Source organism: Lipotes vexillifer, unplaced genomic scaffold, assembly GCF_000442215.2.
Source record: "Lipotes vexillifer unplaced genomic scaffold, Lipotes_vexillifer_v1.1 scaffold717, whole genome shotgun sequence".
Classification (NCBI taxonomy): domain Eukaryota; kingdom Metazoa; phylum Chordata; class Mammalia; order Artiodactyla; family Lipotidae; genus Lipotes; species Lipotes vexillifer.
In genome coordinates, this window is record NW_006798707.1 from 1,929,782 (window position 1) to 1,945,163 (window position 15,382).

Consider the following 15,382-nt stretch of genomic DNA (forward strand, 5'->3'; position numbering starts at 1 on the left):
GCATTCCTGGTGACCCAGTGACTGCTGGGACCTCAGCTTTGATTCTGTCCATTTGGTTCTCTCTTTTCTGCCTTTTCTGTCCTGGGGTTAGGCTTGTGGTGATGAAGAAGTGCTCTGTCCTTAGCCAGAGGTTGATGTAAGTTAAAAGATGTTGTAAGCAGTGAAACAGCACACAACTATGCAGAAGATTTATCTTCTGAGCTCAAGGTTTATATTTCTGTTTGCATTTTCAAGGTTTTAGGTCAGAGTTTTAAAATTAGGGCCAGGACCTTGAAGCCAGTTGCTTGGGTGTTTGTAGAAAGGAGTGGTGGCTCTTGTAGAATCTTCTGTAAGAGGTGTGCATGCCTCCTTATGTGCGTTCATCCACCCATCCATAAAAAATATTTGTAAATGCCTGGTATGTTTAAAGATGTGTTAGGGAGTTCAGGGTGCTCATTCTTTTAAGGGGGGTAGACAGTGGAGATTCAGGGAGCTGTCTAGTGGTCATAATATGAAAAAGTTGGAGACCCACTCTTTAGAGTAGCTCTAGATCATCCCCAGAGTTCTTTATTCAAACAGAATTTCATAATGAAACCCAAGATGTCAAAATCCCAAGCTGCACTGCAGGCTTGCTGTCAGAGAGGCTGGAAGACCCAGGACCCCACCAGCTCAGCACCCCTCTTTGTTGCCTTTGCAGAGGTTTCTTAGAACCCCTAGGTGTCTGCATAGCCCAGTTGGAAAAACCCCTCCTCTAGACTATGCCAAAGTTTTTTTTTTAAATGTGACTCCTTAGCCTTTCCCATCATAAAAAAGAAAAAATATTATTATGATTTCCCATCATCATAAATTGAGAGGGAAACTTTTTTCTTTTACATGAGTTTTCTCTTTTCGAAAAAAATAGAAGCAATTTTTTAAGCTTAGTTAAATGTTTTAAATCACCAAACCTCTGCACATCTTTCCTATAGAGACTAGTTCATGGAAAGAATTACTGAAAAATTTTAGTTGATGATAATGATATTACCAGATTGTCAAGTGATTAGAGTCTTATTTGGGGTACCCACTGATGTACTGCTTTATATGCGTGGGTCGAAGCTTGACCTTTGTTTTTACTTCCAGACATACTATAAAGGATAGTGATTTATGTCATTAGCTTATGGGTTATAAATATTAGTGAAGTGGTCTGAATGCTTTAGTAAAGTCAGATGAATCGAATGGGCAGGTCTGTGCCTATTGTTTGGATTAAAAAAAAAATCACACATACATTTATTCTTTTCATCCTTTTAAAAAACAAAAAGGTAATACTACTGCATTATAATTCTATTTTGCACATTTAAAATGCAGATTTAAAAAATTCTAATTGTGCTCTTTAGTAACTAATAATTTAATAGTGCTTTTTGATCCTCCCCTACTTTTTCAACCTTCTTTTCTTGCTTGATGTTAGGAAACCCGAATTGAAGGTACCTGCAGTTCAAACAGGTTGAACTTGTGGCCTTGGCTGTAATTGTCACTTCACAATCTATTTTTTATTTTAATCTTATTATTAAACCTTTTTGTTCCCTGCAGACTGGTGAATTTTCAGCTCGTTTCCTTTTGAAGTTACCAGTGGATTTCAGCAATATTCCCACATACCTGCTCAAGGTAAAAGTATATGATTATCAGTGTGAGAATGTAAATGAGCTTTTTAAGTCATTATTTAACTCTGAATATTTGCATGGTTTGCCAGCATTTTGTTCAGATGATAAATTCTATTAAAAAATATATTACCTGAAGATCCACTGAGTTACTGTTACCTAAAAGCTAAAATAGTAGCCCTAAAAATCATTTCAAAATGGATTTTTCCTTATAAGACAAAATTAGTAAAAGCAAATTAAACATTGGAAAAAAACCTGCCTTTGGTTAATAATCTTTTGGGGATGAAAGACTCTCTTAGAAATTATCTTAATATGCATTCTGTCTTTAAGTAGGATTGCATATTAACTATGCTGTGCTAAAGGATGTTTCATTTTCTTTATTTATGTCGCAGTTGATCCCGGGCCCCTTGAAAGTTGGACTGTCCTGGAGAGACCTAGAATTGAGTTAGGCCAGTGTATATGGCATTCTTTAAAATATGATGCAGGCAACTTGTGGCTTGGGAGCAGCTACTTTGGGAAGGGGTCTGCAAAATGCTTTGTAGAGGAAATCCAGATCCACACTAGGCTGTGGTTAGTGTGAAAAAAACCTAAATGGACCAGGGAACCAGCAAGTTCTGAACAGGAAGCCTTAAGACAAAGGCCTAAGTTTATCATAGATGTAGATTTGGGTCGTGATTTAAGGCATCGCCTCAGCCATCTTCAGCCTATGGTGATATAGCTTTGCTCTAATGTAAGACAAATTTCTGCCTTCCAAATTTGATGTTGTTCAGAGTGTTAATGGTATTTATTACAGTGTAGCGAGAAGGCAAAAATTCTTGTGCAAGTGTTCCTGCATGTTATAGTAGTCATAAATAACATTAGATCTTAATCTTGATAATGACTGGAAATACAGTATAGTCTGGAATATAAACTGTAGACCATAGGAAAGATTAGGGAACACTTTTATTTTTTTAAACATTCTATCCAAGGGACTTATTAGTTTCTTTTCCCCTAAGTAGAACATGGGATTTTTGTGCCTCATTAAACTTTCATTTTTAGTTTCTACTTGACTGTTTTCCCACTGTGTATCCAAGAGTTGTGACCTGTGATTACCAAGCATAATTAATTTGGTTTTAGCAATTACTTTGCTCTATTAGAATAGCAAGCAGTCTCTTTGGAAACTCTTAGATCACAGACTCATTGACCTCTATATGTCCAGGTAAAACTCTATTTCTGCTCATTTAAAACAAAATTCAGTAGTATATGAGAGTATATTATTCATACAATCACTTTAATCCATAATTTATAGTTATAGTTCCTTTGTTTTGATCTGTTGGGCCTTTTCAGTTTGAATGGTTGTCCTGTTTGTTTGAACTTAGTGTTGTCTCTGCTCATGTTCTTGAAGGTCAAAGGAAAAAACATACTTCTTGGATCATAATCTATGTATTTTTTCCTCTTCAAAACCAAATTTCCATATTTTCTATTCTAAGACTTCTAACTTGATACTGTTTTGCCCTAACTTTCCTTGACAGTCAGATAGGAAAAAGGTGGAACCTATTTGGCAGAATTGGGAACCTCTTTGGCAGAATTGGAAAGCATTTTTCCCTTCCCAAAGTACAATGAAGTGGTTTTTCTACTATAGATTAAATGCCTACCTTGCAGCACTAATGTCTTTCTGGATCTTTAGTTCCTGCAGAGAGTAAAAAATACAACAAGGATAAAAAAAGAGAAACTCTTATATAACACAAAACAACGGCAAAAAAAACCCTACCTGCATACCAGAAGTAATCCAGAATACCTATTGAGGGTTTTAAGATCTAAGTTCCTAAAGTTGTTGTATCATAATCTTGGGACGTTTGGCTATATGCTTAAAACTAAGTTTGCATTAGGAAGTGTTCTACATGTTATTTGCATTTGGATGCTCCGAATCTAATTACCTGCCTGCTGTCTGATAGTCTAAGTCCAAAAGTAACTTCCTCAAATTCCTGGGGTTAGGATACTCTTCACAACATCAATGTAGTTTTGCCTCACCATCTCAAAGAAATGAAAGGTAAAGTAGAACTTTTAAGTATTGAGATGTCATGGAGTTTGACTACATATCCTACCAGTTTGCTACCGTGAAATTTTATCACCCTATGATGAAGCCATCATTCACTCATAAGTTTATATTTCCAAGTGTACATGTTTTATCCACTAATGAAATTTTTTGATGTTAGAATGAAAAAGCCATTAAGTATTCAGTGATATGATTTTGCCTTACACTATACTCCAAGGATATATGGTTCTTTTTTTTTTTTTTTTTTTTTGGCTGCGTTGGGTCTTTGTTGCTGCGTGTGGGCTTTCTCTAGTTGTGGTGAGTGGGGACTGTTCTTCATTGTGGTGCATGGGCTTCTCGTTTCGGTGGCTTCTCTTGTTGCGGAGCATGGGCCCTAGACGTGCTGGCTTCAATAGTTGTGGCACGTGGGCTCACTAGTTGTGGCTTGCGGGCTCTACAGCACAGGCTCAGTAGTTGTGGCACACGGGCTTAGTTGCTCCACAGCATGTGGGATCTTTCCGGACCAGGGCTCGAACCCGTGCCCCCTGCCTTGGCGGGCAGATTCTTAACCACTGTGCCACCACGGAAGTCCACGTATATGGTTGTTACATGGGATAGAATGAATTTATTCTGAAAATGAGTCCTGACTTTAGTGTCTGAGTTTTATTTTTAGCTGTGGTAAGTCAAAGGGTTAGATAAATCATTTACATAAAAACTCAGTCAGTAAAAAAACCCAAAAAACTTCTGTATTAATTAGGATTCTTTATTTCTGGGTGATAGGACTCCAGCACAAACTAGTATAAATGAAATGGGAAATGTGGTACAAATCCTCTGCTTCCATAGTCCATGTAGCAGGAAATAAATTACAGGTAGGCATAGACTGACTTTCCCATTTCTGTCCTACTTGGGCCCAGGTGTGCACCCATGGACTTCTCAACTGAAGAGAATACGCTCCATCCATGTTGTTGCAAATGGCAAAATTTCATTCTTTTTCCATTCTTATTCCATTGTATATAAGTACATCTCATTCTTATTCTTATAAGTACATTTCATTCTTATTCCATTGTATATAAGTACATCTTATTTATCCATTCATCTGTTGATGGACATTTAGGTTGCTTCCATATCTTGGGTATTATAAATAGTGCTGCTATGAACATGGGGGTGCAAGTATCTTTTTGAATTAGTGTTTTTGTTTTCTTTGCGTAAATACCCGGGAGTGGAATTGCTGGATCATGTGGTAGTTCTATTTTTAGTTTTTTGAGGCACCTCCATACTGTTTTCCACAGTGGCTGCACCAATTTACATTCCCACCAACAGTGTACCAGGGTTCCCTTTTCTCTGCAGCTTTGCCAACATTTGTTGTTTGTGACCTTTTTGATGATAGCCATTCTGACAGGTGTGAGGTGATATCTCATTGTGGTTTTGATTTGCATTTCTCTGATGATTATTGATGTTGAACATATTTTCATGTGCCTGTTGGCCATAGGTATGTTTTGTTTTGTTTTGTTTTGTTGGAAAATGTTTATTTTAGTTCTTCTGCCCATTTTTAAATCGGTTGTTTATTTATTTATTATTTTATTTTAAAAAAATTTTCATTGAAGTAGAGTTGATTTACAATATTGTGTGTACAGCAAAGTGGTTCAGTTATACATACATATATTCTTCTTCAGATTCTTTTCCATTGTAGGTTATTACAAGATACTGAATATAGTTTCCTGTACTATACAGTAGGTCCTTATTGTTTATCTATTTTATGTATAGTAGTGTGTATCTGTTAATCCCAAACTCCTAATTTATTCCTACCCCCCCCCATTCCCGTTTGGTAACCATAAGTTTGTTTTCTATGTCTGTGAGTCTATATCTCTTTTGTAAATAAGTTCATTTTTATCATGTTTTTTTTAGATTCCACATATAAGTGATACCATATGATATTTGTCTTTGTCTGAATTACTTCATTTAGTATGATAATCTCTAGGTCCATCCATGTTGCTGCAGATGGCATTATTTCATTCTTTTTTATGGCTGAGTAATTTCGAATTAGAGTTTTCATCTTTTCCAGATATATGCCCAGCAGTGGGATTGCTGAATCATATGATAAATCTACTTTTAATTTTCTAAGGGACCTCCATAATGTTCTCCATAGTGGCTGCACCAATTTACATTCCCACCAACAGCGTAGGCAGGTTCTTTTTTCTCCACACCCTCTCCAGTGTTTATTTTTTGTAGACTTTTTGATGATGGCCATTCTGACTGGTGTGAGGTGATACCTCATTGTAGCTTTGATTTATTTCTCTAATAGTTAGCAATGTTGAGCATCTTTTCATGTGCCTCTTGGCCATCTGTATGTCTTCTTTGGAGAAATGTCTATTTAGGTCTTCTGCCCACTTCTTGATTGGGTTGTTTTTTTGATATTGAGCTGTATGAGCTGTTTGTATGGGTTGTTTATTTTTTTTGATATTGAGTTGTATGAGCTGTTTATATATTTTGGATAGTAACCCCTTATTGGTCATATCATTTGCAAATACTTTTTCCCATTTGTTAGGTTGCCTTTTCATTTTGTCGATGATTTCCTTTGCTGTGCAAAAGCTTTTAAGTTTAATTAGGTCCTGTTTGTTTATTTTTCCTTTTGTTTTCTCTGCCTTAGGAGACAGATCCGAAGAATATTGCTGTGATTTATGTAAAAGAGTGTTCTGCCTATGTTTTCTTCTAGGATTTTTATGGTTTCAGAACTTACATTCAGGTCTTTAATTCATTTTGAGCTTATTTTTGTATATGGTGTGAGAAAATGTTCATATTTCATTCTTTTACATGTAGCTGTCCAGTTTTCCCAGCACCGCTTATTGAAGAGATTGTCTTTTCTCCATTGTATATTCTTGCCTCCTTTGTCATAGATTATTTGACCATAGGTGTGTGGGTTTATTTCTGGGCTCTCTGTTCTGTTCCATAGATCTATGCATCTGTTTTTGTGCCAGTACCATACTGCTTTGATTACAGTAGCTTTGTGGCATAGTCTGAAGTCAGGGCATGTGATACCTCCAGCTTTGTTCTTCTTTCTCAAAATTCTTTTGGCTATTAGGGGTCTTTTGTGTTTCCATGTGAATTTTAGAATTATTTGTTCTACTTCAGTGAAAAAATGCCATTGACATTTTGATAGGGGTTGTATTGAATCTGTAGCTTGCCTTGTGTTGTGTGCTCATTTTAACAATATTAATTCTTCCAATCTGTGAACACGTTATGTCTTCCCATCTGTTGTGTCATCTTCAGTTTCTTTCATCAGTGTCTTATAGTTTTCTGAATACAGATCTTTTACTTCCTTAGGTAAGTTTACTCCTAACTATTTTATTTTATTTTTTTGGATGTAATTGTAAATGGGATTGTTTCCTTAATTTCTCTTTCTAATAGTTCTTTGTTAATGTATAGAGATGCAACAGATTTCTGTATATGAGTTTTGAATCCTGCAACTTTACTGAATTTATTGATGAGCTCTAGTAGTTTTTTGGTGGCATCTTTAGGATTTTCTATGTATAGTATCATGTCATCTGCAAACAGTGACAGTTTTAATTCTTCCTTTCCAACTTGGATTCCTTTTATTTCTTTTTCTTGTCTCATTGCTATGGCTGGGACTTCCAGTACTATGTTGAATAAAAGTGGTGAGAGTGAGGCGCTATCATTCTTTCATATAGTAGGGGAAAATAGGTAATAGCATAACTGTTGAAAAAGTGTGTGTATGACAGTCACAAAATGTGACTTGTCATCAAAGATTGAGTGTTAGTAAATTTGCACTTTTAAAATTCCTCACTCTCCTCACCTTTCCTTAGGAACCGGGGAGAATTTTGCATTCTCTGCAGCCAGAAGAAGAGAATTAGGCTGATTAATCTCCCTGGACTTTTTTTTTTTTTTTAATGAATTCTTGCATTGTTCTTTATTATTTGGAATTATTTGAAAGTCCATTTATTTTTACATATTTGCTAGGAAGGAAACTGATAACGTCCCCCCCAAATATTCTCTTTTTTAAAATATAGCAAGCTTTTTAGAGTGATATGTATTGATTATAGTTGTTTCTCAGCAAGCATAAGGTAGCAGACATTAAAAAGCCCTCTGATCCTGATAAATGAATATAAATTCAAAGTCTATTCATTACAAAATTTTTTCTCTAAACCACACATTTTAAAAGATGCTTCAGAATTTGATACCTTTTAGAGGCAAGAATATACAACGGAGAAAAGACAGTCTCTTCAATAAATGGTGCTGGGAAAACTGGATAGCTACATGTAAAAGAATGAAATTAGAACACTCCCTAACACCATACACTAAAATAAGCTCAAAGTGGATTAAAGATCTAAATGTAAGGCCAGAAACTATCAAACTCTTAGAGGAAAACATAGGCAGGACACTCTATGACATAAATCACAGCAAGATCCTTTTTGACCCACCTCCTAGAGAAATGGAAATAAAAACAAAATTAAACAAATGGGACCTAATGAAACTTAAAAGCTTTTGCACAGCAAAGGAAACCATAAACAAGACGAAAAGACAGCCCTCAGAATGGGAGAAAATATTTGCAAATGAAGCAACTGACAAAGGATTAATCTGCAAAATTTACAAGCAACTCATGCAGCTCAATATCAAATAAAACAAACAATCCAATCCAAAAATGGGCAGAAGACCTAAACAGACATTTCTCCAAAGAAGATATACAGATTGCCAACAAACACATGAAAGGATGCTCAACATCACTAATCATTAGATAAATGCAAGTCAAAACTGCAATGAGGTATCACCTCACACCGGTCAGAATGGCCATCATCAAAAAATCTACACACAGTAAATGCTGGAGAGGGTGTGGAGAAAAGGGAACCCTCTTGCACTGTTGGTGGGAATGTAAATTGATACAGCCACTATGGAGAACATTATGGAGGTTCCTTAAAAAAATAAAAATAGCACTACCATACGACCCAGCAATCCCACTACTGGACATGTACCCTGAGAAAACGATAATTCAAAAGGAGTCATGTACCACAATGTTCACTGCAGAACTATTTACAATAGCCAGGACATGGAAGCAACCCAAGTGTCCATCGACAGATGAATGGATAAAGAAGATGTGGCACATATATACAATGGAATATTACTCAGCCATAAAAAGAAACGAAATTGAGTTATTTGTAGTGAGGTGGATGGACCTCGGGTCAGTCATACAGAGTGAAGTAAGTCAGAAAGAGAAAAACAAATACCATATGCTAACACATATATATGGAATCTAAAAAAAATGGTTCTGAAGAACCTAAGGGCAGGACAGGAATAAAGACAGAGATGAAGAGAATGGACTTGAGGACACGGGGAGTGGGGAGGGCAAGCTGGGACGAGGTGAGAGAGTGGCATGGACATATGTACACTACCAGCTGTAAAATAGCTAGCTAGTGGGAAGCAGCTGCGTAGCACCGGGAGATCAGCTCGGTGCTTTGTGACCACCTAGAGGGGTGGGATAGGGAGGGAGGGTGGGAGGGAGACACAAGGGGGAGGTATATATATATATATATATATATGTATGGCCGATTCACTTTGTAATAAGGCAGAAACTAACACACCATTGTAAAGCAATTATACTCCAATAAAGATGTTAAAAAGAAAAAAACAAGAATTTGATACCTTTTAGTTTAGGGAATTTTTTGGATCCAATAAAGTCACACTTAATAAGCAGCTTTTAGAAATAAAGACTGCTTTAACTTATTCTTGTGAAATCTGGTTTTAAACAAAACAGTTGTCTGGTGCTTAAAAGACCTTTAAGAATTCACAGGAAACCCTCATCTTATCTGAAAGGAAAAAGTTTCTGTCTAATCAAATAGGAGTAGGCATACCTTTATAAAAGTAGGAATATGTACCTGGAAGAACGTGCCATAAAAGTAGAGTGCTTTTAATTCCAGTAATAATTCTACTTTATCATTGCTAAAATTGAGCCAAAATCTGCATTTTAGGCTTAATCACAAGATAGTAAAGTTTTAGGCTTGTAGGTCATGTGGTCTCCATCACAACTACTTAACTTTGCTGTCACAGCATGAAAGCAGCTATGGACAATATCTAAATCGATGATTGTGTCTGAATCCCAGTAAAACTTCATTTAAAAAAATAGATATTGGACTGGCTTTGGACTGCAGGCAATTGTTTGCTGGTCCCTTTCCTAAATTATGGGATGGAGGGTGGGGGAAATTCTTCACAAAGGCACCTGGGGCATCATAGAAAGATGAGAAAAAGGATTTGGTTCAGTGAGTTTAAGTGGATTTTAATACCATGGTCTCTTTATTTTACTAGCACCTTCAGCTTGGTTGAAGTCTCCCTCCCTCTTTTCTTCCCTCCTCTCTTCCTTTCCTTCCTTGTTTTCTTCCTTCCTTTATTCCATCTTCTCTCTTATTTTTAAATAATCTGTCAGCAGCATACAGTTTACTAAATTTTCTTCCAAGTCTTAGTTTCCCTGTTAAAATGTGGTTAGGCTATAGCACAACACATTGGGCTGTTGGGAATATCAATGAGATGATGAATATTATGGTACTTAATACATTTCTGAGCCTGGAGTAAATGCAGAATAGAAATGGTTTTGATTTTATTTAGTCATTAATTTATATTTCAAAGTATTGAATTTATTGTGGTCTAGGAAGAAAGTAAGCATTTCATTGAAATTAAGATAGAGTTATGTTTACTGCTTCATTTTTCTTCTGTCCTGTTTTTCCCGCATCTAGAATTCAGAACCCAAATTTTCACTTGCCCCAAATTTTCAGATATAATTTATGGTAATTCTGACAGTAGTATTTTTCCCTGCTGAAAATGAAGAACAGTCACAGGCAGCTTCTGTGAACTTCCTCCTTTCAGTTTTCTTTTATTGTTTTCTTTTGCTTTTATTTTTTTATGGTGTACTTGTGTTTTTAGCTTCTAAATTATAATTTTGGAATGGAGCTGTGTCTCAAATCACTATCGGTTGACCTGCTTTGCTACCCTGTCCCCATATATCTTGATAGTTCTTCAAGTACAGTGTATTCTGTTGCATAGAGTGCTTTAGTAATATGGATTAGTTCACACACGATTGATAAATAGTGGCAGTATGTCAGTATAAGGCAGAAGTTGCCATGGTTTAGTTAATAGTTTGACCACTGAATAACAGCAGCTAAATGAAAGTACACTAATGCAGATGAACTAACAAGCTGTGGAGGGTTTTTGTATGGCACACAATGTCCATTTACTCCATTCCTTTCACGTGGCTCAGTTTGGCTGTACACTCTGTATTTAAGTATTTGTCGCATGGTTTCTCCCCATCTTTGTGGAAAAGAAACAAACACAAGGCAATAAGCCAGAGCTCTCCCTCTCTGGCATCATTACATTTTGTCCAAAACCTACTTCTCCGCTGTAACTTCTAATGATGATGTCCCTCTACTCTTTCACATAACCTTTCCTTGTAGCCCCTTTCATTAAGTTATCTTCAGCTTTTTTAAAGTCCTGTAGTTAGTATAATAATTTTTTGTTTATTATGAATATAACATGTCATTTTAAGTATATTAGAGTTTTATTGGATTTACTTTGGTTTTTGTTAATGCTGTGGTTACAAAGTTGTACAAGTGACTAACTGTAAAGTAAGGTCTAGCCTTGCCATATTTTTCTCATAAGCCTCTTATTCTTAATGTGTAGTTTACTAAAATGCAATTTTTTAAAGGAATGCATTTTCACATTACAGCAAAAACAGTTGTATTCAAACAACCAGAGATTCTGTTCTTTTATAGGCTAGGCAGCTTTAGTCCTTTATACTTACATGTCATAAGATTTTAAAACCTTCTCTGTCCTCATACTTCTCTTCAGGAGGTATTCCAGATTGCCAGCCTCTCCCTTAAACTGTGGTGTCCAGAAATAAGCACAAAATTTCAGATAGGATTGATCAGGTCAGTGTTCATTAGAACTTTGAACTTCACCATTTATTGAGGATTTATTGAGTTTGTAAAAAACCCCCAAACTTCCTTGTTTTTCTAATCCTGTTGCATGCAGTTGGTTTTTCAAGGCAAAGTATAGACTAATCCCTTCATACTGTCTCTTTGAATTTGCCCTTTTTGTTCAGCCTGTTTATGGGGGAGGTATTGCCACCTGTAATTCAGAAAGGGAAGTATGGATTGGAACCAAGTAGCGCAGTGAGGGTAACAGGAATTATGGGCTGTGATCATTACAGGTTTACCATTTTTTATTCGGAGCTGTTTTCTCAATGGTGACATTTCCTCTCCCCACATCATAAGGTTACCACCTGGCACATGACAGGGCTAGTGTCAGTTTATCAGTGTCATCTGTTACCATTATCCATTTTCATCAATCAGCGGACCTACAATTCAAATAAAAGTAAAATCTGGTTTGGGGCATAAGATGATTGCATAGTCAATAGTAATGCAAGTCATAATAATTTCAGTACCATAAGAGAAGTACAGAGTTCTTTAATGGGTTGGTGAGAGATTACATCTAGTTAGAAAAGACCTTTATAAAGGAGGTAACATTTGAAATGGGCCTGAAAGACTTGTACTGATAGAGAGAAGCTAGGGACAATATGAGCGTGGTTTTAGGTGGCAATGAAAGAACATTTGGAGAACAGCAGAAATGTCTAGTTTGCCTAAATCACAGAACATGTATACAGACTAGTGGGAGATAAGAAAAGAAAGGCATTTTAAAGATATAATGATACAGACAGAGCCTTAAATATTCAACTAGGGAGTTTAGAGATTGTTTTGTGTGATTGCTTTGAGTAGTACTATGATTGGGATTGTATCTAGGAAGAGAAGTCTGCCAGGAGACATATATAAAATGATTGGGGAGAAAGAAGAGGGAAATGAGGCTGATAGTCAGGGTTCAAGGGATGTAAAACTGAATATTAAGGCTCTAGATAACCACATTTCAGACTTGCTGAAGTTTTCATACCTGTTAGCTGATGTGCTTACTCAGCTAACTCAATGATCAACCTGAGAAAATGAGGGAGAGGAAAGGGTGCAGTCAGAACGTTCTCGTCAGTGCTACCCAGAGTGTATGTTTTGGTTCATGGTGAGATAAGTACAGAATTGATAGTCTTTAGAAACATTTAAAGCAATTTGACAGAATAATCATGTCTGTTGACTGTAATGATAAAACTATTGGGTTTGCATTTTGATGTTTAAAATTTTTTTCTTTTTATAAGAACGAATTTTTAATGTATTTTATGAAGCCATCAATCTGTGAAGGATTAGGAAATGCAGACATCCCTTGGTGTCCGTACGTTTATTCTCTACATCTGTGTCTCAATTTCTGCCCTGCAAACTTGTTCATCTGTACCATTTTTCTAGGTTCCACATATATGCGTTAATATATGATATTTGTTTTTCTCTTTTTGACTTACTTCACTCTGTATGACACTCTCTAGATCCATCCAAGTCTCAACAAATGACTCAGTTTCATTCCTTTTGATGGCTGAGTAATATTCCATTGTATATATGTACTACATCTTCTTTATCCATTCAACTGTCGATGGGCATTTAGATTGCTTCCATGACCTGGCTATTGTAAATAGTGCTGCAATGAACACTGGGGTGCATGTGTCTTTTTGAATTATGCTTTTCTCTGGGTATATGCCCAGCAGTGGGATTGCTGGATCATATGGTAATTCTATATTTAGTCTTTTAAGCAACCTCCATACTGTTCTCCGTAGTGGCTGTATCAATTTACATTCCCACCAACAGTGCAAGAGGGTTCCCTTTTCTCCACACCCTCTCCAGCATTTGTTGTTTGTAGATTTGCTGATGATGCCCATTCTAACTGGTGTGAGGTGATACCTCATTGTAGTTTTGATTTGCATTTCTCTAATAATTAGTGATGTTGAGCAGCTTTTCATGTGCTTCTTGGCCATCTGTGTGTCTTCTTTGGAGAAATGTCTATTTAGGTCTTCTGCCCATTTTTGGATTGGGCTGTTTGTTTTTTTGATATTGAGCTGCATGAGCTGTTTATATATTTTGGAGATTAATCCTTTGTCTGTTGATTCATTTGCAAATATTTTCTCCCACTCTGAGGGTTGCCTTTTTGTCTTGTTTATGGTTTCCTTTGCTATGCAAAAGCTTTGAAGTTTCATTAGGTCCCATTTGTTTATTTTTGTTTTTATTTCCATTACTCTAGGAGGTGGATCAAAAAATACTTTGCTATGATTTATGTCAAAGAGTGTTCTCCCTATGTTTTCCTCTAAGAGTTCTATGGTGTCTGGTCTTACATTTAGGTCTTTAATCCATTTTGAGTTTATTTTTGTGTACGGTGTTAGGGAGTGTTCTAATTTCATTCTTTTACATGTAGCTGTCCAGTTTTCCCAGCACCACTTATTGAAGAGACTTTCTTTTCTTCATTGTATATCCTTGCCTCCTTTGTCATAGATTAGCTCACCATAAGTGCATGGGTTTATCTCTGGGCTTTCTATCCTGTTCCATTAATCTATATTTCTTTTTTTGTGCCAGTACCATATTGTCTTGATTACTGTAGCTTTGTAGTATAGTCTGAAGTCAAGGAGTCTGATTCCTCCAGCTCTGCTTTTTTCCCTCAAGACTGCTTTGGCTATTCAGGGTCTTTTGTGTCTTGATACAAATTTTAAGATTTTTTGTTCTAGTTTTGCAAAAAAATGCCATTGGTAATTTGATAGGGATTGCATTGAATTTGTAGATTGCTTTGGGTAGTATAGTCATTTTCACAATGTTGATTCTTCCAATTCAAGAACATGGTATATCTCTCCATCTGTTGGTATCATCTTTAATTTCTTTCATCAGTGTCTTATAGTTTTCTGCATACAGGTCTTTTGTCTCCCTAGGTAGGTTTATTCTTCGGTATTTTATTCTTTTTGTTGCAGTGGTAAATGGGAGTGTTTCCTTAATTTCTCTTTCAGATTTTTCATCATTAGTATATAGGAATGCAAGAGATTTCTGGGCATTAATTTTGTACCCTGCAACTTTACCAAGTTCATTGATGAGCTCTAGTAGTTTTCTGGTGGCACCTTTCGGATTCTCTATGTATAGTATCATGTCATCTGCAAACAGTGACAGTTTTACTTCTTCTTTTCCAATGTGTATTCCTTTTATTTCTTTTTCTTCTCTGATTGCCATGGGTAAGACTTCCAAAACTATGTTGAATAATAGTGGTGAGAGTGGACATCCTTGTCTTTTTCCTGATGTTAGAGGAAATGCTTTCAGTTTTTCACCATTTAAAATGATGTTTACTGTGGGTTTGTCGTATATGGCCTGGCAGGTTCCCTCTATGCCCACTTGCTGGAGAGTTTTTATCATAAACGGGTGTTGAATTTTGTCGAAAGCTTTCTCTGCATCTATTGAGATGATCATATGGTTTTTATTCTTCAATTTGTTAATATGGTGTGTCACATTGATTGATTTGAATATATTGAGGAATCTGTGAATGCCTGGGATAAACTTGATCATGTTGTATGATCGTTTTAATGTGTTGTTGGTGCTAGTATTTTGTTGAGGGTTTTTGCATCTATATTCATCAGTGATATTGGTCTGTAATTTTCTTTTTTTGTAGTATCCTTGTCTGGTTTTGATATCAGGGTGATGGTGGCCTCATAGAATGAGTTTGGGAGTGTTCCTTCTTCTGCAGTTTTTTGGAAGAGTTTGAGAAGGGTGGGTGTTAGCTCTTCTCTAAATGTTTGATAGAATTCACCTGTGAAGCTATGTGGTCCTGGACTTGTTTTGTTGGAAGATTTTTAATCACAGTTTCA

The 15,382-nt window shown here is 36.2% G+C and overlaps 1 protein-coding gene across 3 annotated transcripts in view; it reads left to right on the plus strand.

The window, feature by feature from the left end:
* BABAM2 (BRISC and BRCA1 A complex member 2) overlaps nucleotides 1-15,382 on the plus strand; it is a 441,510-nt gene that overhangs the window by 149,938 nt on the left and 276,190 nt on the right. For all 3 annotated transcript variants that reach the window (XM_007470862.1, XM_007470863.1, XM_007470864.1), the window contains exon 6: nucleotides 1,543-1,617. In XM_007470862.1, coding sequence (XP_007470924.1) covers nucleotides 1,543-1,617 — 75 coding nt within the window. The remainder of the gene's footprint in view (nucleotides 1-1,542; nucleotides 1,618-15,382) is intronic.